At 36.6% G+C, this 22,423-nt stretch overlaps 1 protein-coding gene across 1 annotated transcript in view; it reads left to right on the top strand.

Moving 5' to 3' along the window:
- Sucla2 (succinate-CoA ligase ADP-forming beta subunit) overlaps nucleotides 1-19,537 on the top strand; it is a 58,126-nt gene extending 38,589 nt beyond the window's left edge. Inside the window, exons 7-11 of the mRNA XM_004633084.2 lie at nucleotides 5,040-5,201; nucleotides 5,290-5,432; nucleotides 9,342-9,462; nucleotides 14,727-14,815; nucleotides 18,794-19,537. Of these exons, the coding sequence (XP_004633141.1) occupies nucleotides 5,040-5,201; nucleotides 5,290-5,432; nucleotides 9,342-9,462; nucleotides 14,727-14,815; nucleotides 18,794-18,868 (590 nt within the window). The 3' untranslated portion in view covers nucleotides 18,869-19,537. The remainder of the gene's footprint in view (nucleotides 1-5,039; nucleotides 5,202-5,289; nucleotides 5,433-9,341; nucleotides 9,463-14,726; nucleotides 14,816-18,793) is intronic.
- Nucleotides 19,538-22,423: the final 2,886 nt, after the last annotated feature.

Here is a 22,423-nt window from a genome sequence, read left to right as displayed (position 1 = left end):
ATCCCATATTTAGGACAGGGTCTACAGGGTCTCACTACGTAAATCAGACTCTTAGTGATTCTCCTGTTTTCAGCATCCCAAGAGCTGGGATTATAGGTGTGTGCCACCACACCCGGTCTCAGTCCCCATCTCAATGCGCCCCAGGGGCAGGGCCAGCATGGCATGCTGGGGATCAAGCCCTGGCTGCTGCGCTCTGCCTAAGCAGGCGCTTTAGTCTGCTGAGCTATCAGGCCGGCCCTCTCCTTTTTCTTATATTTTATTCGGGCTATACGCACTTAGGAATGGGAGCACTCACCCCCAAGGTTAATAGTCTTCCCATTATCCACACCCAAAATTGTACCAAACCAGGCAGTGGACTAATTAATTGAACACCCTTAAATCTTAGAAGCACATACTCTTAGATCCATCCACCTTTGAAAAGCCCCATCTCTGACCATATGATGATTTTGGGGGGCTAAACCTGGATACAAGCCGAAACATATATGTTGGAATACTGCTGTGCACTAAAAATGGATAAACTATTGACATAGAAAAATCTGAGTGGATCTCAAAGGCATTATAGGTATAGTAAGACAACCAATGTCAAAATGTATGTTGCAGGGCTGCACTTATGTAATAGTCTAACAAAACTATTATAGAGGATGGAGAGTAGCCTGGTTTGTACGGCACAGACATGATGTAGGAAATAATAGGGTTCAAATGTGACTATAAAGGTGTAGAGGAGGGAGATCTTACAATGATGGAATAGTTGTATGTTATGATTGTGGTAGCAGTTTATATATGGGATAAAATTATACATATACCTGTGTGTACAAATGATTGCTCTTTTATTTTTTAAATATATATATTTGGTACACAGTCTCACTATGCAAGCTTGGGCTTGTTGTGAAGCTCTGCTTCAGCTTCCCTAGCACTGGGATTACAGTTGTGTACCACCACGCCCAGTTTCGGGGCCAGCACGGTATGCCTAGTGTGGCGTGTGGTGCTGGGGTTGGAACCCGGGTCCTTGTCCTTGCCAGGCAGGCACTTGGACTCCTGAGCTATCTCCCCAGTTCTGGTACTGCATGCCTTGCGGGCCCTGGAACCCAGGGGACACTGTGCTGCTCTGTAATCCCAGCTCTGGGGAGGCTCTGACAAGAGGATCGCTCTGAGGCTAAACTGTGTAGTGAGACCTTGCAATTAAAAATAAATAAATAAATAAATATTTTTTAAAAAGATGCCAAGAGAAAAATTTGGTTTGGAGTTTAAAAATTTGGTTGGTAGTTCATTATTTTAGGCTTTCTGGGCCACATATGCTCTTGGTTTTATTATTTTATGTATTTGGCACAAGATCTACAGGGTCTCACCACATAGATTGGACTCATAGTGATTCTCCTGTTTTCAGCCTGCCAAGCATTGTTTCAATTGTTGTCTCAGTGAGCCCAGAGGGTGGGGCCTGCAGAGGGCCTGCACAACAGGACAGGGTTGAACGTGAGCCGCTGAGCTCTGCCTAAGCAGGTGCTTTAGTCTGCTTAGCTATCTGGCTGGCCCTTTGGTTTTCTTTATTTGTGTGTGTGTGTGTGTGTGTGTGTGTGTGTGTGTGTGTGTGTGTGTGTGTGTGTGACCAGCTCAGCCCACCAGGGGGCGGGGCTGGCTGGCATGTGGTGCTGGGGGATTGAACCGCGGTCCCTCTGCTTTGCTAAGCTTGTTCTAAGTAGGTGCTTTAGACCACTGAGCCATCTCACCAGCCCTGGTTTTATCACTGATATTATTTTTGTTTTTATTTTTTTTCACAATTCTTTAAAAATATAAAACCCAGTCTTAGCTTTGGCAATATTATGAAACAGATAAAGGTCAAACTGGTTCCTGGGCCAGTTTGCTGACCCTCTTAAATAGATTAGTTTTTCCAACGTTCTGCTGTTTAGGAAGCAGAGAGTAAGGGGGAGATGGAGTTAAACGATTTTTTTTTTAAGTGGAGAAATAACAATATTTTTGCAACTCAGTGGGAATTTTCTCCCCTAGAAAAGTGGGAGTGGGGGACGGGGTAGGGATTTGTAATTTCACAAAGACAGAATTGTTGGAGCAGAGTCCTTGAGTAGTATAAAGGGATGGCATTCAGGATTACTTAGCTAGGAATGTGGACAATTAATTTTGATAATTAGTAGTACATGTTTGCAGTACATAATGATTGTGTTCCTTGTATGAGTTGGTACATGTATATAACACATCTTTTTTTTTTTTTTTCACTTTCTTTCCCTCTCTTCATTTCTTTTCCCCCTTTGGAAAAGATCTATCTCCCTATTTCCTATTCTGTATGCTTTATTTTTCTGTGTATTTATATTTTGAGTTTCTCATATAAGAGAAACCATATAATTAAACTCTGTATCTTATTTACTTCACTTAACATTAGGATCTCAAGGGAGACTCATTTTTCTATGAAGGAATTGCATTTATTCTTAAGGCAAAGCAGTACCATTGTGTCTGCGTCCCACATGTTCTTTTCCCGTTTATCTGCTGTTATGACTTATGCCAGGATAGATGTGCATGTATCACTGTACTGTCTTTAACTCTTTCAGGAAGTGTCTAGAAGGAAAATAACTTGACCAAATAGAATATTTAGTTTTAGGGTCTTGTTTGTTTGTTTGCTTGTTTTTCATTTTAATAAAAAAAAAATAGCAATGAAACAGTTTCAAAACAGGTTAGTAGGACAGTTACAATAATTAATACATTGCATTTGTTGTCTTTGTAGTAGTTATTCAGAGGACAAGATGCAGACATGATATCTTGTCTAAACAATATTAATACAAACCTTTCTTCTCAATGAACTAGAGGAAGCAGCTATATTTTTTGTCTTTTTGAGTGTTTAGTGAGACTGTGTTTCACTATGCAGTTCAGTCTGGCCTTGAACTCACTTTGTAGTCTAGGCTGGCCCTGGACTCCTAGCAGTCCTCCTGCCTCAGCCTCCTTGAATACTGGGATTAAAGGTGTGCATCACCATGCCCAGCTTCTAGTTACTGTTTTTTGAGAACTCTCCATATTGATTTTCATAGTGGTTGTACTAGTTTACATTCCCAGCAACAATATAGGAGTTCGTCTCCTCACCACCCTTGCAGTCACTCCAGTATTTACTCGACTGCTGATAATAACCTTTCTTTCTGGAGTAAGATGAAATCTGCAGTGTTGTTTTAATTTGCATTTCTCTTAATGACTATCAATGTTGAACATTTTTTGTGTACTTATTGGCCACTTATACTTACTCTGAGAAGTGTCTTCACTTGCCCTTTTTTTTTTTTTTGGCAGAACCAGGGATTGAACTCAGGCCCTTGCACTTGCCAGGGAAGCGCTTATTCCACTGAGCCATCTCCCTGGCCCCTACTTGCCCATTTTTTTTTTAACTTAACTCTTTTATATTGGTGGGTCTATTTTTCTTGAGTTCTTTATATATTTTACTTATTAGTCTGGTCTGGGGAGTAGCTGGCTGAATTTTTTCCCCTTGTTGTAGGTTGCCTGTTCACTCTTGCTTTCTTTGTTGTGAAGACAAATTTAAAAAATATTATTTTTCAAATATTTTTTAAAGAGAATGAAATACTAAAATCATTATAAAAAACAGAATTTCACTAAACAAAATTATAGGAATTGAACAGTGGTTGTTACATTGCATATTGTTGTCCTCAAATTAGGTGTTCAGATTACCAGATACAAGCATGCAAAATTGGTCAAAAAATTAAAAAGAGAGAAAAAAAATATTAAGCATCAACTTTCCCTTCAGTAGACCAGCAGAAATCAGCAATACAATTATCCAAGCTATTTTTAATTTGATGTGATACAGTTTGTTGATTCTTGGTGTTATTTCTTGTGCAGTTGGGGCTTTGTTCAAAAAAATCTTTGCCTGTGTCCATGTCTTCAAGAGTTTCACTGTTTCTTATCTTCCAGCACTCTTGTTTCTGCTCTATCATTCAGATCTTTGATCCATATTGACTTTATTTAGTTTGGCACATGGGGAGAGATTCAATCTTCTGTGTGTTAATAGCCAGTTTTCCTGGCATTTATTAAAGAGGCTGTCTTTCTTCCAATGTATGTTTGGCACCTTTGTCCAAGATCAGTTAGCTAAATGTGCCTCAAATTGTTTTTGCATCCTCTATTCTGTTCTGTTGATCTACAGATCTGTTGTGCCAGTACCATGTGTTCTTTAATCCCTGTAATTTTGTAATACAACTTAGAATCCAGGATTGTGATGCCTTCTGCTTTGTTCTTGTCCAGGATTGCTTTTGGTCTTCTGGATCTCTTTTGGTTCGGTATGAATTTGAGGAGTTTTTTCTATAGTTCTGTGAGTAGGGGTGTTGGTGTTTTGATTCAGATTACATTAAATCTCTTACCAATTTTAAAAGTCTGGCTGTTTTGACAATATTGTTCCTGTTCAGGAAATATCTTTACTTTTCTAATGTCTTCTAGCTCCCTTTTCAGACTATTGTAGTTTTCATTGTAAAGGCTTTTCACTTTGGTTACGTTGATTCCTAAGTAATTTCTCTTGCTGCTTTTATGAATTATATTGTTTTCTTAATATCTTTTTCAGTGAGTTTGTCTTTGATGTACAGGAACATTATTGATTTTTTGCCTGTTAATTTTGTATCCTGCTATATTGATGAATTTGATTATTAATTCTAAGAGTCTTTGAGTAGCATTTTTTTGGGTCTTCAGTGTGGCATATTATTTTATTTGCAAATAATAATTTGACTTCTTTCCTATATAAATAGCTTTTTTCTCTTGTCTGATTGCTTTGGCTAATGTTTCAATTACTGTATTGAACAGGAGTGGAGAGAGTGGACATCTTTGCCTTTGAGGTGTTTTTGTTCTTTGTGTTCTTGTTATTGTCTAGTACCTAGTATAGATGTAGAAACTGTAAGTTTGAAGCATTTTAAGTTCAATTATTCTTTGTAAAGAAAGTTTGTATTGACTGTGAACATGAGTTGAAATATTTTTAGGATATAAATGTTTTTCTTCTAAAAAATGATTTGTGTCTTTCTTGACATTAAGATCACTTTCTTTGTTTCCCTTCAAAGTGCTTTGTATGGATGCAAAGATCAATTTTGATTCAAATTCAGCTTATCGCCAAAAGAAAATTTTTGATCTTCAGGACTGGACCCAGGAAGATGAAAGGGACAGAGATGCAGCTAAGGCAGATCTCAATTATATTGGCCTTGATGGAAATATAGGCTGTCTAGGTACCATATTTTTATGTTAGAGTTAGTTTTGCTGAGTTTATTTTCTCTGTGTTTGTTGATTAAACAAACCATTTTTCCTTCTTCACAGTAAATGGTGCTGGTTTGGCAATGGCCACCATGGATATAATAAAACTTCATGGAGGGACACCGGCCAACTTCCTTGATGTTGGTGGTGGTGCCACAGTTCATCAAGTAACAGAAGCGTTTAAGCTTATCACTTCAGATAAAAAGGTAAGATAGGGTTTGTGGTTTTAAATTTTAATTGTGAGGAGTAAATATTTGTACATGTAGTCATCATGCTGAGGATTCAATTCAAAAGACCTCTGTAAAAAGAGGAATTGAAGTTCATGCAGTAAAAGTAGAAAACTTTTGACAAAATTCACTAGTTATCTGTGATTTAGTGAGCAAAGTGAAGAAATATTAGATAATACTATTAGATGATACTAGAAATGGTGATGATGATCTGGTATTGGGAACCATTCATATGGAATAAAATTCCTGGGGATAATAGTTTACCACAGAAGCATGAGAATCAGAACAAATACAACATTACAAAGGAGAAAGTGAAAACTCACCTTTAATTCTGTCCATGGACAGTTTTTATTCTTGAAGACTTGTTAATGGATGTATATATACACACACATTGCATTTTAGAAACTGCAGTGACAAGATATGTCACATGCTGCACTGTTGTTCATGTGTATCTTTTAATAGAAGTATTTTGAATATTTTACAAATATATCTTGAATACTTTTTGTAATTCATTCTATCATATTCATTTTGATGTTTGCATAAATTATTTTATAGATATGCCATAGTTTGCAGCTATCACTTATAAATGTGATTATCAGAATACACATCATGAAGTATCATAACCTGAAAGACTTGCACTGTATAGACGTGTCAGTGAAACCCATTAATTTTTATAATTCATATGCATTTATAATCATAATAAAAATGTATGTATTATTATTCACCAGATGTATATAAAGGAGTATACCTGTTATATGTTTGGTAATGCTTATAAAAAAGTAAAATAATTGCCTCCATGGAACTAATCTTACTGGATTTGGACTGAGAATTCCTCATTGGTAGGTTGGTATAATGCTCAGTGCCTAGTAGATTATATATGACTAGTTATTATTGATGTTATTGGCAGTATCCATTGTTGTGCAAGATTGTAGAATTCCTTAAAATTTTTTCACTGCATTTTCTCTTTGATCCTGTAGCAGTGGTGGTGAACCTTTTAGAGCTTTCACTGACCCCAACAGCCTGTGGTGGCATGTGCACCATAGGTTTGCTACCACTGTCTTACAGGGTTATTTACCATAGTCATTAATTTTACAAAGAAGATTCAACTAAAATGAGATTTAAATGTGCTTTATTTCATTTGATGTCATGCTACAGGGGCAAAGTAGAGGAATAGGTATTTCTGAATAAATTTGTTAAGTTTAGGTTGTGGTGACTATATCAAGCATACATATGGTTGTGGAGATGTTATACTTCCTACACTGGTTGAGGGCACAGTTGAGAGTCCTCATTTTACAGAGAACAATTGATGGTCCATTAAGTGAGCTGAAGAAACCAAAAGTGTAACATGGCCCCTCAGTGCTGAGGGTTTTAGAAGAAAGGAAGACCCACTGAAAGAGGGACCAGACTAACGGAGATAGGAACAGGCTGGAAAAGGGTGGTGATACTGAAGTCCAAGGAGAAGAGTTTTGAGAAGTAGGTGATAGGTGACAATGTCAGATGCTGTAGTAGTGATCAAACTGAATAAAGACTGAAAGAACATGTAGGAAACTTTAGTAAAAACAGTAGAGGAGGGGTACAGAAACCACTATGTAAAGGAGTAAGTTGTGATTGGGAATTGAGGGCGTGGAGACCTCCAGGAGAGTACTCTTCCAAAATGTTTTTTACAAAAACATAGGAAAACATAGTTTGCCATTTGAAGGTTTGTAGTGTTGAGGAAAGTGTTATGGTATGTTTCCTTGCTTGTTTAGAATAGAGGGAAGATGTTGTATTTCTAGTTAGAAGAGAAAAGATTTGAGAATGTGATTAAAGAGGTTAAAACCCAGAGGAGATACAGTAATGAGGTAGAAAAATAGTAATTAGTGGTACCATTAGCTTTGGATGGGAGATTACTCCTTTTTTGAGTTGTTAGTGTAGAAAGGAAGATCATATGCTAAAATTAGAACTTAAGTGGGGCAAGAGGCTTACAGAGAGAGTTAAAGTATGAGGCACACTGCTAAGGAGAAGATTGTTCTACTCAGCTTACACTAATTATTTAGTTTTTTTTTAAAAAAAGTTTTGCTACTTTTCTTGGTTAAAATATAGCCAGAGTACTCCAAAGATGAATTGTTTGAACTGGGATGGTTGGGGGACAGACATGGAAAAAATGAGTGGCAAGTGACAGTGACAGCATAACTTTAGAAAAGATTTGGTTTAATGGAGTTAGAGGTAAAAAGCATTGAAGGCAAAAGGGGAGGAAGCTGACATAGTGAGATTTATAAACGTGACATTCTCTTTATCCTGAATGTTATCCTGGTAAAAATGTTAAGATTTATCCTTGGTAGTAATCAACTGAAGTGGACTGAGGTACATATGTCTTGGTAAGGATCAAGTAACTCTAAGGGAAGAGTATTCCATGATGCATTTTGCTTAATATTGAAGCTATCCAGGATGAAGGGGGAAGGACAGTGATAAGTATTAAGGTCCCCTGTGTGTTTGAGTCCATTATGAATGCTACAGCTTCATTTATTGAAGATTCAGAAATAATAGTGGTTAGGAAAAGGGATATGTAGGATAGCTTACTTTGTGTCAGTTATTTTCACCTCATGGCATTCACAGAAAATATTTCATAGGCTTAGGTATAGATGGGGAAGGTTGCTTATAGTCAGATACCATTAGCCCAAATGCTCCAGCTGTCCTAAAAGCATCTAGACTGCCCTGAGGGTTGAGAGGAAATGGTATTTGAGATTATCTGTAGTAGATATATATCTTACTATTTGAAAAGCTCTGATATAGCTGAATGAACTAAGACTCCTTTAAAAAAATTTTTTTTGGGGGGCTGGTGAGATGGCTCAGTGGTCTAAAGCACCTACTTAGAACAAGCTTAGCAAAGCGCAGGGACCGCGGTTCAATCCCCCAGCACCACATGCCAGCCAGCCCCACCCCCTGGTGGGCTGAGCTGGCCACACACACACACACACACACACACACACACACAAATAAATAAAATTTAAAAAAATTAAAAAAAAAATTTTGTGGGGATGAGGAAGGATAGAAGAAACACTGAATCAGAATTGTCAGACTGATGGTGATGGTTAAGAGGTCCTGGAGTTAAGAGGTAAAGTATAAGTATAAATGAGCATTTGGAAGTTGAGTGATTCTGAGGAGGGATTGTGTCAAATATTGGTTGCATTGATGGGGATATATGAAGAGATGATGGATAATGAACACTAATTGAGATTTTACTATTGATGATTCACTATGTTTAATAGGAAAAGGTCAGTAGAATCAGGGAGTCTTGTTCAGGGTAAGGTATTGATACTACCTGTTAGGTACGAACTCATGTGATCAACCAGACCAGGCATTCTGATGCGACTGAAGATTTATTGGGGACAGCAAGCAGGCTGTCTGTTTAGTGGACCAAGACAGCAGTGAACAAGGCAAAGCACATGGCTTTAAGAGGTTGTGTGTGTGTTTGTGGGTTGGAACAGCTGAGAAAGAACTAATCTTGGCAGGGCTATCTGGTCTGTGGGGGACCTTTGATGTTAACAAAGGAGAGTTTCTGTGGTTGCTTGCTCAGGTCAAAGTCAGGTGAACTTGTTCTGTGGTTTTGGGCTTGGCTCTGTGTGGGGCCAAGGGGGAGAGAATTTGGGGACAGGGTGCCTGTGAAACCAAGAGGGAGAGTGTTTGGGGCAGGGTGCCTGGGAAATTTTGAGTCCTGACCTATCACTATCCAAGAAAATGGGAGTAAGCTCTAGTGGACAGTGGATTAAGCTAGAAGAAGGTAAGGTTATTTAGTCTGAAAATATTTCCATGGAATTAATTTTTAAAAAACATCCTAATTTTTTGAAGGGAGTGAACAATATTCATTCTTTTAAAATTTTTGATCTACCAAAAATGCTTCATTGACAGGTACTGGCTATTCTGGTCAACATTTTTGGAGGAATCATGCGATGTGATGTTATTGCACAGGGTATAGTCATGGCAGTAAAAGACTTGGAAATTAAAATACCCGTTGTGGTACGGTTACAAGGTAAGTGGTAAGGTATTTTGCAATATTTTCTCATTGCTTAGAAGTTCATAAATCCAAGGAGTTTAGCTCATTTAAGACATAGTTTACAAATAGCTATGTCTCCTAAGTGAAAGCATTATATAATATGAAATATTTGTGTGTGTGTTAATTGGCCATTTGGCTTTCATTTTTAAAGGTACATTTTAAAAAGGTACATTATACATACATAATGATCACATTTATCATAGAAAGTTTGTACCTGTACATGATATAACTTGATTCTTTTTTCCCGTTCTCCTGTCATCCTATCCTCCATTCAACCTCTGATCCCCTCCCATTTACAAAGGCCATGTTTCCATTTTTGCGTTCTTTTCTCATTTTTCCCCCTTTTTTAACTTCCCCTTCCCTTGTTCTGCTCCCAGTTGGAACATTTTCTTCGTATTTCACAATACCTTTTACACATTTTGGTTCTTATTTACACTTTTGGTTTCTCACACCAGAGAAACAATGTGTAATTTACACCTGTCCAATTTATTTGACTTAAAGAGTATGGTCTCAAGGGGCATCCATTTAGCTATAAATGTCTCAAATTTATCCTTTTTTTTTGTGACAAACTAGTTCTCCATTGTATAAAAAAACCCACAATCGTCTTTATCCATTCACCAGTTGATTGGCATTTGTGCTGTTTCCAAGATTTGACTATTATAAACTGCCGCTATAAACACGGGCACACATACATTGCTGTGATATGATGTTTTTAATTCTTTTGAGAAGATACCAAGAACAGGAATATCTGGGTTGAATGGAACCTCTAGTCCTAGCTCTTTGAGGAAGATACACATAGATTTGCACAGAGGTTGTACCAGTCTGCACTCCAACCAACAGTGGAGAAGCATTTGTTTTTCCTCACAGACTCACCAGCATTTGTTATTGGTTGATTTCTTGATGATAGCCATTCTTTGCAGGGTGAGATGGAATTTGAGTGTTGTTGTAACTTGCATCTTTGAAATGACCAGTGATGTTGAACATTTTTCATACATTGATTTGTTCTTTGTATTTCTTAATCTGCGATGTGCATATTCATCTCAGATGTCCATTTTTGGATTGGGTTTTTAAATTTGGCGAATCCGATTTTTTTAAGTTCTTTTTATATTCCAAGTAGTAATGCTTTGTCTCAGGAACAGCTGGCAAAAGATTTTTCCCACACTGTGGGTTGTCTCTTTACTCTGTTGGTTCCTCTGCTGTGCCATAGGATTTTAGTAAGATGAGATCCCAGTTGCTGATTTTTTTGTGTTCTTCTGTGAATGGTATTTTGTTCATAAAGTCTTTGCCTCTACCAGTTCCTTTAAGAGTCGTACTTACTCAATTTTCCAGTAGATTTAGTGTTTGTCTTAATATTTAGATCTTTGATCTGTTTGAATTTAATATAGTGCACGATGAAAGAGGTAGGTGTAATGTTAATCTTTGGCATGTGGAGAACCAGTTTTTCCAGCACCATTTATTAAAGAGGCTATCCTTCTTCCAGTGAATGTGTTTGGCTCCGTTGTCAAAGATAAGATGGCTAAGTGTGTTTGAAGTTGTTTTTTCATCTTTTAATTTGTTCCATTGATCCCTTGGTCTTTTTTTTTTTTTTTTTCCTTAATCCTACTAGCTTTGAAGTGTAATTTATAATTTCAAGTCAGAGTGTGTGATGCCACTTGCCTTGCCCTTGTTGTTTAGAATTGCTTTTGCTCTTTGGGTCTCATGCTTCCAAATGCATTTTCTCTAATTTTGTGAGATATGCTTTTGGAATTTTGATCAGAATTGCAATAAATCTGTGTAACCCTTTTGGAAATATGCTATTATCTCTGTATTGGCTTTTTTGTATCCATGAGCAAGGGCTATCTTTCCATTTTTTCTTTTTTTTTTTTTTGGGACAGAACCAGGGGTTGAACTCAGGCCCTTGCGCTTGCCAAGGAAGTGCTTATTCTACTGAGCCATCTCCCTGGCTCCTATCTTTCCATTTTCTCATATCCTCTTTAATCTCAACCTCCTTTCCCAGAGTACTGTAGTTTTCAACTTAGAGGTCTTTTACTTCCTTCATTAAAATTCATTCATAGATATTTCATTTTTAAGGCTGCTATTGTAAAAGGGGTTGTTTTCCTAATTTCTTTCTGAGTTTGTTATTTGTGTACAGCAAGGCTATTGATTTTTGAGTATTGACTTTATATTGAGGTATGCTACTGAATTGTGCACACTATTATGTCTTTCTGGAATATGTTTCAGAATACTTTGTAAAGCTGGCTTGGTGTTCATAAATTTCCTCAGGTGTTTTTTGTCATGGAAGTATCTTATTTCTCCAATTTTGTGAGATAGTTCTGCAGAATACATCAGTTCTGATTGGAGGTTGTTTTCTTTTTAGGGATTGAAATACTTTACCCCAAGTTCTTTTTGACTTTGACAGTTTTGTGTTGAGAAGTCAGCTGTGATTCAATGAGTTTTCCTTTATAGGTAATGTTTCTTTTCTCTAACAGCTTTTAGTATTCTGTTCTTGTTTTGAATTTTGGCACTCTTGAGTATTATATTGAGTACTGTATGCTTTGCTGTAGATTTTTAAATTTTTTTATCATGGCTACTTGAAGTTCTGTATGCCTTTCCTTTATGTGTGTTAAATTCTTTTTTCCCTGCTAGGGAAGTGTTCTGCCATGTTGTCTGTAAGCAGGTTTTTTTCTATCATTTCTGCTATCTCCTGCCTTTTCATTGATGCCAAATCAATCTCATATTATTCTTCTTTTCATCACATAGCAGCTGTTGGATTGATTTCTAGTGGTCTCTTGCTATTTTTAAGAAAGCTTTCTTTTTATATTTGCTAACTGCAATCCTGTCTTCTGTATCTGAGATTCTGTTTTCCCATTGGTTTATTCTGCTGCATACAGTTTCAGTGAAAGTTTTATTCTTCTGGACATCTTCTTGAGTATGTTTTATGGATCCATTTCTTTTGTATATTGGGCATTCATGGTTTCCATCATTTCCTGTTTCTCTATTTTTGTTTCTCAATCTGTGTCTGCTCTAGAGTCACTAAGCATGCTTTTTACTGTGGTGACCTGAAAAATTAGTTATCTGAAGAATGATTTCTGATTTAGATTTTTCCTATAGCCTTATTCATCTGCTTTTTTAGTACCATCAGAGAGGTCAGATGGGTAACTTTTGAATTGTCTCACATCTTTGCACCTTGGGTTTGCCCTTGGTGAACTGAGTGGCTGGGGTTACATCTTAAGTTTCATTTTTTTTTTTTTTTTTTTTTGGTATAAAGTCTTGTTATGCAGCTCAACTTGTAGAGATCCCCTTATCTCAGCCTCTCTCATGCTGGGATTACAGGCGTGTACCACCATGCCCAGTTTTGGTGGCCGCACAGTGTGTCCAGGGTCCTAGGGCTGACATTGCATGCAGTACTGGGGATTGAACCTGGGTCCTTGTGCTTGCTAGGCATGTACTTAGACCGCTGAGTTATCTCCCCTGCCCTTGTTTAAGTTTCTTGTCATTTTCCGTTTATTTTTTAGTTTAATTTCTTGCATTGATGGTTATAAATTACCTGTGGTAAGTAGCTTTATTGCTTTAAAGTGCTTAGGAAATAACTAATTCTGAGAGGTATTTTCCAGGTTTTGGATTTTGAGTCTTACTTCAATTTTTTCCATTTGTTGAGGATGGGAAGTTGCTGCCTGCTTGGCTCAGCCCCTGGTTTCTAAGGACTGGCCCATGGGATTTTATATGACCTTTAGGCAGTCTCAGTCTTGATATCCTGGGAAGAATAGCTATTTAGAATGTCTGTCACTTTGGCTAAAGTTGTGCAATCAGTGATAACAGTAACATCAGATACAGCCTTGGAAATTCCAAACTGAGGTAACCATTAATTTGCCACCTTTAACTATATGAATTAGATTTGTGGTTATAAGACAAAGTCTAAAACAAACCAGTAAGTAAACTCTCAGTATGCCAATTTTACCCTCAGGAGAGAAAATCTAAAGGGGGTTGGGGAGAAAAAATAGAGAAATAGAAGAAGAGGAAGAGGAGGAGATTAAAAGCATAGCTGTAGGACAAAGAATGATCATGAAACGTGGAGAAACTTGCAGAGGACAGGAGGGAAGGAAGAATAGAACAACCACAAAAAAAACTAGAAACCACTTTCACATTTACATAAAAATAAAATCAAACAATGACCCCCCCCCCGAAAAAAAAAAAAAAAAAAAAAAAAAAAAAAAAAGAAAAAAAAGAAAGGGGGCGAGAAAGAAAAAGAGAAAATCTACTTTAGGGTGTTTCTGTGCTGTCACTGGTAGGCAATGTGTGGAGACAGATTATAGATCTGTGTTGATTTATCCTAGCAAGCCAGCAATAATTTTGGGAGGTTAGTGGATAACCTTAATAAGCCTGAACCCTTATTTCCCCCGAAGTTTAGGCCAGTTTCTGGCTATGAGTCTGGAACCAGAGCTGCTCAGCCTTCAGCAGCCAGCATACCTTCTTTGGCCTGAATTCATCTGGGAGCTGCTGGATGGAACCAGCAGTTGTTCTGAGTTCTGAACTCAGTTGCCTCCTCCTACATGTCTCTTAGCCAGTTACCCTTTCCTGCTGAACAGCTGAGTCCACACCAGTCACCAGTCTGTCAGTCCGTGGACTCCCACTGTGTCTTTTGGTACAGGCCTTTGGGGGCTGCCAGCAGTCACCCTGTGTCATCAGGTTTGAACTACTTCTCTCATGCATTGAGTCCTGATTTAGGGAGAATGTGGTACCTGTTGCCTCCTTCCTTGTTGAAGTTTGTCTTTGCTCTTGCTGTGAGCTTCAGTTTTCCCTTCAGATGCTCCGTGGGTTCAGGACCCACTTCTCCCCTTCTGTTCCTCATACTGTTTATATTCCAGTGGTGTCATGACACCAAATCTTCGACTAGCTCTTTCTCTGCTGTTTACTGTTATCTTTCCAGAAAACCCTTTGTATAGTATGAACTTTTAAAGCTGTATTTTTTTAAAAAATTACAAAATTGGGGCAAGAATGTTCATAGTTTTGCCGGTATAATTTGATACTTTTTTATTAATTGTGACTTATGTGGAATTCTGATTTGCCTTAATTATCATGAGAATGGTAAGATCAAATATTTTGCAAGGTAATGTCAGGCTTTTGTATAAGTTCAGAAGTGTTAATGTTAAGTGATAGAAGTACTTCTGTGTTGAACTGTCAGTACTGTGTTAACGGCAAAGATTTTAAATACTTTTTATGTATGCATATGAAATACTCATATTTTCTTAAATCATTTCTAGGTACACGAGTTGATGATGCCAAGGCACTGATAGCAGACAGTGGGCTTAAAATTCTTGCTTGTGATGACTTGGATGAAGCTGCTAGAATGGTAAATGAGCTGTGCTAATCTAAGAACAAATTTGTAGTGTATAAAAAATATATAAAACCTTAAACTCTAATATGAACCAGCAAGTTAAATAATGTACTGTTAATAGTGCTTTAGGTACTGTATTGTACAGTAATGAACTATTAGTTTTTATAAAATGGTAAGGCAGACTCTTCAGGAGGATAATTGCAGTAGTACAGAGCCTAATGAGATGCAAGATTTTGCAGTAGGAAAGATTGTACTCAACTCTTGGGTACAACAAGGAATAGTGGGAATTCCTTAGGAGTCAGTAGATGGGAATGAGTTGATGGAAAATTACTATGAAGAAGCATCACAAACAAGGAATGATTCTTGGCTAAAATGTCTTAAGCAAGATTTTTACTAAATTTAGACATTACAGAGTTAAACATGAACATTAAGAAGTTCAAGTTTGGTGAAGAGAATACCATTGATAGCATCTTATGCCTGTGATCCATCTTAAACAGTGGTCCACTAATGTCTAGTTGATCTCGGCTGTATTCTTACCTGCTTTCTCTTCCAAGCTTATTTTGAAGTAAATTCCAGATGTATCATACATTTTATCATATATCTATAAAAGATAATTATTATTGTTTGTTAGAAATTTTGGAGAGGGGATCAAAAAGCACAGATGATGTAATAGCCCATAGTGTTGATTTTTGAATGTTTGTCCTTTGGATATCATTCATTTAGTTTGTTCCTCTCCTCTCTGTATATCCTTTAAGCTGGCAGTTCATTCTCTAGTAACGAATATATTCATACTAGATATGGGGGATCAATATTAGATTTGAGAACAATAATACTTCGTAGTTGATGTTACCTAGTAAGGAGGTATATAATGTCAGACTATCTTTTAAACTAGCAACTGTTGATGGTCATATCTTAGATGCAGCATTTCATTTATGGTTGCAAAGTAAAGAAATTGTATTTCAATCCTTCTTTTATATGTCTAAAACACATAATCTCCCAAATCAACTATTTATTGTGTGAAGTACATTTTCTATAGGAAAAGCAGGATAATTGCCTTACTGTTTATTTTAATGATTGAGTCTTCAAAATAAGTTTGCTCAGTTTGCCCTATAAAGGTGACCTGGTGTTTTCTTTTTTTTTGTATTTTGCTTGTTTTTGTATTTAGCCATCTGTGTGTGCAAACACATTCATATTTGTCCACTCTGCTGATGTGCTGTTTTGAACTTATGGATTAAACATATTTGATGTGGTTCAGTTCATTTCAGTTACTGATTCCAATTGTCTTTTCATTGGTCAGTAGGAACATCTTCAAGTTGATTCTTGAGTACTTCTGACATGCCTTCTGGTCTGCTTTCATATATTTAATTATTATGAAGTAATATTTCATAATGAAATAATGTGAAGTGTTTCAGCCTCATCTTTACAGTTTTGGCTCAGATTTGGAATGAGGCAAATAGTGTTTAGAGGCCATGATTTGGGCTTTTGGATATTCATGTCTACTAAATTGCATAGGTTCATACTGGTATTTCCATTGCAAATCCCAAAGTACAGTTATTTCCTTACCTGAGGTGTTCCTACTTTTCCTGTGCCATACTATAATTACTTGTTTGCTTTGTCTCCTGATACAGGTATAATAAGTTACAATAGCGTACCCACACTATTAAGTACTGAAAGAAGCTTAAAAAAGCAGTTTTCTGTCTTTTGTTGTATTTCTCATAACTTAACTGGATTTTAAAATTCATGTGAAATAGTTCTTATGTTTTACCCTGGCTTAATATAGTTTTATTTTTTTTAAGTGTTGCTTTTTTACAAAATCTTTTGTTGGGGCCAGGGTGATAGCTCAGAGGCATAGCACCTGCCTGGCAAAAACAAGGTCCTGAGTTCGATTCCTGGTTGAAAAAAAAAACAAAACACAAGATCGTTTGTTTTATATTGCATGAATACAAAGTATATATTATAAAATGATGTATTCAGAAATCTGGCTTTTGTATTACTTGTTAGTTTATCTTTCCCATAGGCCATCATTTTTTAAAAAGTAGTTTTTGGTTTATCCAAAAACTCATGCTTATTTTTAAACATGAGCAAAATTTCCATGTGTGCTTGTGCATGTATGAGAAGCCCTCCTGTACTTCAGATGAATGGTACCATGTACTTTACTTTCTTTTTCTTTAAAGTAATAAATCTCAAAGAACACTTCATAGTAGTTACAGAAATGCTTGTAGATGACAGCTTTTGATTTCCTTCTCCCGTTGTAGTGAGTAGTCTTTGGTACTGAATGGCTTAATCAAGTCTATTCCCTTGAGATTTGTTGAATTAGTGTGTTTTTTCACAAGAATAATAGCAGTCTGAATGTCTTTGAGAAAATATGTGTTAACATTAGAATATATACTCAAAATTAAAGATTGAAGATTTAAAGTTAAGGATTTTGAGCAAAAGAATGGTAGGGAGAAAGTGTTTCCGAAAGCCTATTATGACATTGAGATGTGGTATAAATTGGAGATGAAATGAAGCATAGTAGGGTTTTGTATCATAGGTACGGGGTGAGGCACAGTTAGTGAATAGGTTATAATTCACCTCTGAAAATGATACTTGCTTACAACAAAACCCTGAATTAAGAAAAGCTTAGTGCCTTGGATAAAGGAGAAAAATCAGTAGGATTTTGATTAAATGAATAGTGAGATAAAAGTGAGCAGTTGGGGGCTGGGAGATAGCTCAGTGGTCTAAGTGCCTGCTTGGCAAGTGCAAGAACCTGAGTTGGGCCTGTACTGGCCCCGAATCCTGGCGTGGTGGCACACTCCAGTAATCCCAGTGCTGGGGATTACAGTGCTAGGGAAGCTGAGACAGGAGGGTCACTATGAGTCTGAACTGTGTAGTGAGACTCTGCATCAAATTAAAGAAAACAAGAAAGAAAGATTTTAAAAACTGTACAATTGACTTAAATTGCAATTGCAGTGAGTTTTACTGACTGGGAATGTTTTGTTTTGTTTTTTGTTATAGAAGTAACACTATGGCTGGGGAGCAGGCTCAGTGGAATAAGCACTTCCCTGGCAAGTGCAAGGGCCTGAGTTCAATTCCTGGTTCTGCCAAGACGTAACACTAACTAGAACTTTTTTTACTTAGGGAAATTATGATAGTAAAGATACTAAATATATTAGCATATGCTATTACTTGAGATTTACATGTGCATATTAAGGTTTTCTTTAAGAATTATCTCATTTAATATGTTCGTTGACAGAATTTTCCATTTTTATGTATGAGGTAATGGGGTAGATAAGTTAATTTTTCAAAGTCATGTATAGCACCATTAGAATGATGGGTTGAATCCAAGAATCCTAATTTCTAAACCATCATCCTTCTTTTGTAGTGGGAGTATCATGCCTAAGGCTTCACACATAGGCAAACAAGCACTCTGCCATTGTGGTATAGCCCTGGCCCAAACCATTTTTAATAACTACTTTTCTGGGAAACAGTGAAGCTGAATTTGTTTTTTTGTCTTTCAAACATGTTTATGTTTTGCGTAGAAGCAGGTAGATATTCTCAGATTATAGAAGGCATTGGTATTTGGGTTAGTACTTGTTAACTCAATGATAGAAAGTAAAATACCATTATACCCAAACTCCAGTCCCACTATTAGAGGTTAAGGTTGTGTAATTTTTCAAAATAAATTCTTATTTAAATGTGCTCCAAATTGTGGCATATCTAACAAAGATGCTGTTTTTATCTTTAAGATAAGCAAAACTTAGTTAAGATAGCTGTATTCCTATTCATCTGTGTCTTTATCAGAAAGTGAAGTTTAGGTTATGAAGAATACTAGACTTCACTGTCCTGTATTAGTTCCTTGTAAGAATGTAATTTTTTGACTTATTACCACATTAGAGTAGTCTTGAAATTTGAAATGGAAAAGATTGTGCATTGATTTTTGCATTGATCTATAATTCTGAATTTAGCAATGTATGAAAATAGAGACTAAATTACACTATTCTTTTCTTTCAGGTTGTAAAGCTCTCTGAAATAGTGACGTTAGCCAAGCAAGCCCATGTAGATGTGAAATTTCAGTTGCCAATCTGATCTCAGAACCCTGTAGGTGGCTGAAGGTGTTAAATGTGCTATAATCTTTGAAAATACTGTGGTTGGTATTGTTTTTTTTCTTTTTAGTGTATGGAGATGTTAATTATCACATAGGTACACAGACTTTTACAAACATTTGGTCTGCATTTCATTCTGTTGCTCAGAACCATCTCTGTAAAGAGTGTGTACTGCAGGTGTCGGGGTTCTTTCTGCTTCTCATGCAGAATGGGACTTGCAGTATACCTGCTTTTTATTGTTGGACACAAAGTTCTTCATGGATAAGATTCCTATAAATAAAATAAATATGAAGATAAAGCTTTATTCTTTAGTATTAAATATATTATATCTAATAACTAGCCTCATTAGTAGAGCAGTGTATTAAAACTATGTTTTATATAAGAAGTGTTTATCTCCAGTACCAAATGCATAATAAATGTATCAGTCACTATTTGTAAAGAGTTTTTCAAACACTCCTCAGAATATTCTTTTTCAGTGAAGTAACTTGTTAATTGTTTGGATGAATGTTTTAATTATTATACAACACTGATAACTGCAAGTCTTCATGATTCTGTGGTATTAAGAAGTACCTGTAGGTTTATATTAAGTTAATAAGAACTTGGCAGACGAAATTGAAAATGTCAATGGAAGTTAATAAAAATTTACCACTGATTTTTTTTGTTTTGTTTTGGGCTTTGATTTTTCTCTCATACTAGAAGAAGATGTGTTCATCATTTTAGAATATAGGCATAAAGAACCAATGTGTAGATTATATATCTGGACATAACAGTATATACATAAAGCTAACTTTAGAGAATTTACTGGAATCTTGCAGTTTGTGTTTGCCAGCTGGGCCATCCTCTAAAGAAAATTGCGTGTGTGTGTGTGTGTGTGTGTGTGTGTGTAATGTGTATAATACATTTTTTGTTCAGTACATAAGATAGTGCTGATATTTAGCCAATACTGTGGAAAGTAATTTCAGCCAAGCAGTAGATCATCTAACCATGTGGGTGAATTTAAGACCTTCTACCTATTTTAATGTTTTTAAAGTGTGATCAGAAGAACATGCTGTGTGAGAGAGGAATAGTGATTTGAAACTGTATAGTTTAAGTCTTGGCTCTATTAATTACTAACTGTATGAATTTGGTCAAGTGATAGTATATCTCAGTTTGCTTATCCCTGGAATTTCTTAGTTGGAGAGGAGAAAGAGGAGAAGGAGAGGCAGGGAGAGAGACTGTACAAGATAATTTATATATAGAAAAACACAAAATGCTTAGGTCAGATATTTGTTTGGTAGTTGAAATATGTGGGGAGTGAAATGCTGAATAGTGTGTCATAAACCATTTAAAATTACGATAAAAGTTATAATTACAGCTGATCTTTTTTTTTTATTTTTTATTTTTCAAAGTTTTAATGATAAACAGCAATGAGACAGTTTCAAATCAAATCGGAAGTACAGTTTCAACAAATAATACACTGCATATATTCTTCTTAGTGGTTAATTGCTGTACAAGATGCGGACTTGTGATCCTATTTACAAACACCATTAGAACAAATCATTCTATTCATTAAGAGAATGCAACTATATATCTATCCCAACCTCTTTGAATACACAGATACAAAATGGACATTCATCGGTATACCCCATTTTTTCTAAGTTCTGTTATTGAATATTATAGGTGTGTAAACTCAGCAAAATATTCTAAAAGAGTCCAGTAGCGCATAATAGCATTGGGTCTTCTGTTTAACTGGCAATGTCAGAAATAATTGACCTGAGTCCCCCACAGCTCAACTTAACAGCATGGCTTTATTTCTTATATTTCGACTTCATACTTTTCTACTGGATGGTTAAGACCAAGGTAAAGCAAGACCTATACAACAAGAGTTGTAGCTTTTTGGTCTGAGAAGGTCAGTGAAATGCCCTCAGGATTTGTCCTGAGATCCTGTACCTCAGATTGTAGAACCTTTGTCAGTGTCAGCCATGTGGATGAGTCACGGCCATTGCTTGGCCAATGTGCTCTCTGTGAAAGCCTGAGAGAGTGTCTTCTCCCCTCTGATTCTTAAAAATTGAAGGGAGGGAAGAAGTAAAAAGAATTAAGATGTGTCAGGTACATGTACAAACTCCCCATGACGAATGTAATCATTATGTACTTCAAACAGGTATTAATAAAAATTTAAAAACAAAAAATATTTTAAAAATTAACTCTGAAGAATGCCCTCCAGTGATTAGTCAGAAAACATTGACATTTGTAGTTTTGGGGGCCAAGTCAGAAATTTAAAACACTTTGTATTTCAGAAAGGATATGCACTATTAGTGTTATCTAGTTATACTAGTGTGTTACCTATTTTTACATAACAGATGATATCAAAACTTAGTGATTTTTGAACATTTGGGAGCTGATTAGAGAGTTGGCTCTGGTACTCAATGTCACTAAGCCTGAAAAACCCACTTCTGAGGTGGCTTACAGTTTCTCATCATGTCAGCCTGTGTCTCAGTTATTCTTCTCGTTGCTGGACAAATACCTGACACCCCAAATTAAGGAAGGAATGGTTTCTTTAGCTCACCGCTAGTGGAGTTTTCAGTCCATACTTCTGGCTCCAAGGCAGAGTGGCGTATGGCAGAGGGTAGAAGTTCATAATGGCTGAAAACAGCAGAAAACAAAGGGAAGATCAGAAGAGGCAGCTAACAAGCTTCTCTCTCTCCCTATATTGTATTCAAGCTATCAGCCCCAGGGTGGGGACAGATGTAGCACTCACACCCATAATCCCAGCATTGGATCATAAATTAATCACAAACTCTAGAAATCTGCCTCAATGACTGCATGAGACTTTGAGGGAACACCTAGACACAAACTGTAACAGCCTGTCTACCAGACTGCTTAAGTGCCGTGTAACATGAAGCTAGCTCATCCCAAAATGCGATCAAAGGGAAAAACCATAGTGCCTTTTGTGTTCTGATCTCACTTTTTTTTTTTTTTTGGCACAACCGGGGATTGAACTCAGGCCCTTGCGCTTGCCAGGGAAGCGCTTATTCTATTGAACCATCTCCCCAGCCCTGATCTCACTTTTACAGATACCACAGAGTAGTAGAAATAAGAATCTTAAGTCCAGTTCACAAGGGAAGGAAAATGAAGCTCTACTTCTTGAAGGGAGACGCAGGAGATAATATGTGACATGTTTCAAAGCGATTACAACTCATGTTGGGAAGCTGAAAACACCAACAATGTATGTTCAGTTAACTTAGTGATTTATAAGTAGTAGAACTGAGTAAGAAATCTGAATTTAGGATCTTGGAAATATGAATTAGGATGTTTGGAAAAAACTGTAAGAACATGCATTAGAGAAGGCAAGGAAAGAATTTATCAAGGAGGGAGCAATCAGTGGCATGCAGCTGAAAAGGTAGTAAAAAATTATGCAGTGAAGTTGAGATAGGGTGTAACTAATCTTGGTAAGAATAATTCTGAAATTTTGGGAGAAAGGAAAGTCAGTGCTGTAGAGAGTGGAAAGCTGAAACCACCAGCTAAAGCTACTTACACACTCTCCTGCCTCATCCATGTG

Source organism: Octodon degus, unplaced genomic scaffold (assembly GCF_000260255.1).
Source record: "Octodon degus isolate 3935 unplaced genomic scaffold, OctDeg1.0 scaffold00051, whole genome shotgun sequence".
NCBI classification, from domain to species: Eukaryota; Metazoa; Chordata; class Mammalia; order Rodentia; family Octodontidae; genus Octodon; species Octodon degus.
Note: the sequence above shows the minus strand (reverse complement) of the source record. Positions and strands in the feature narration are given on the sequence as shown.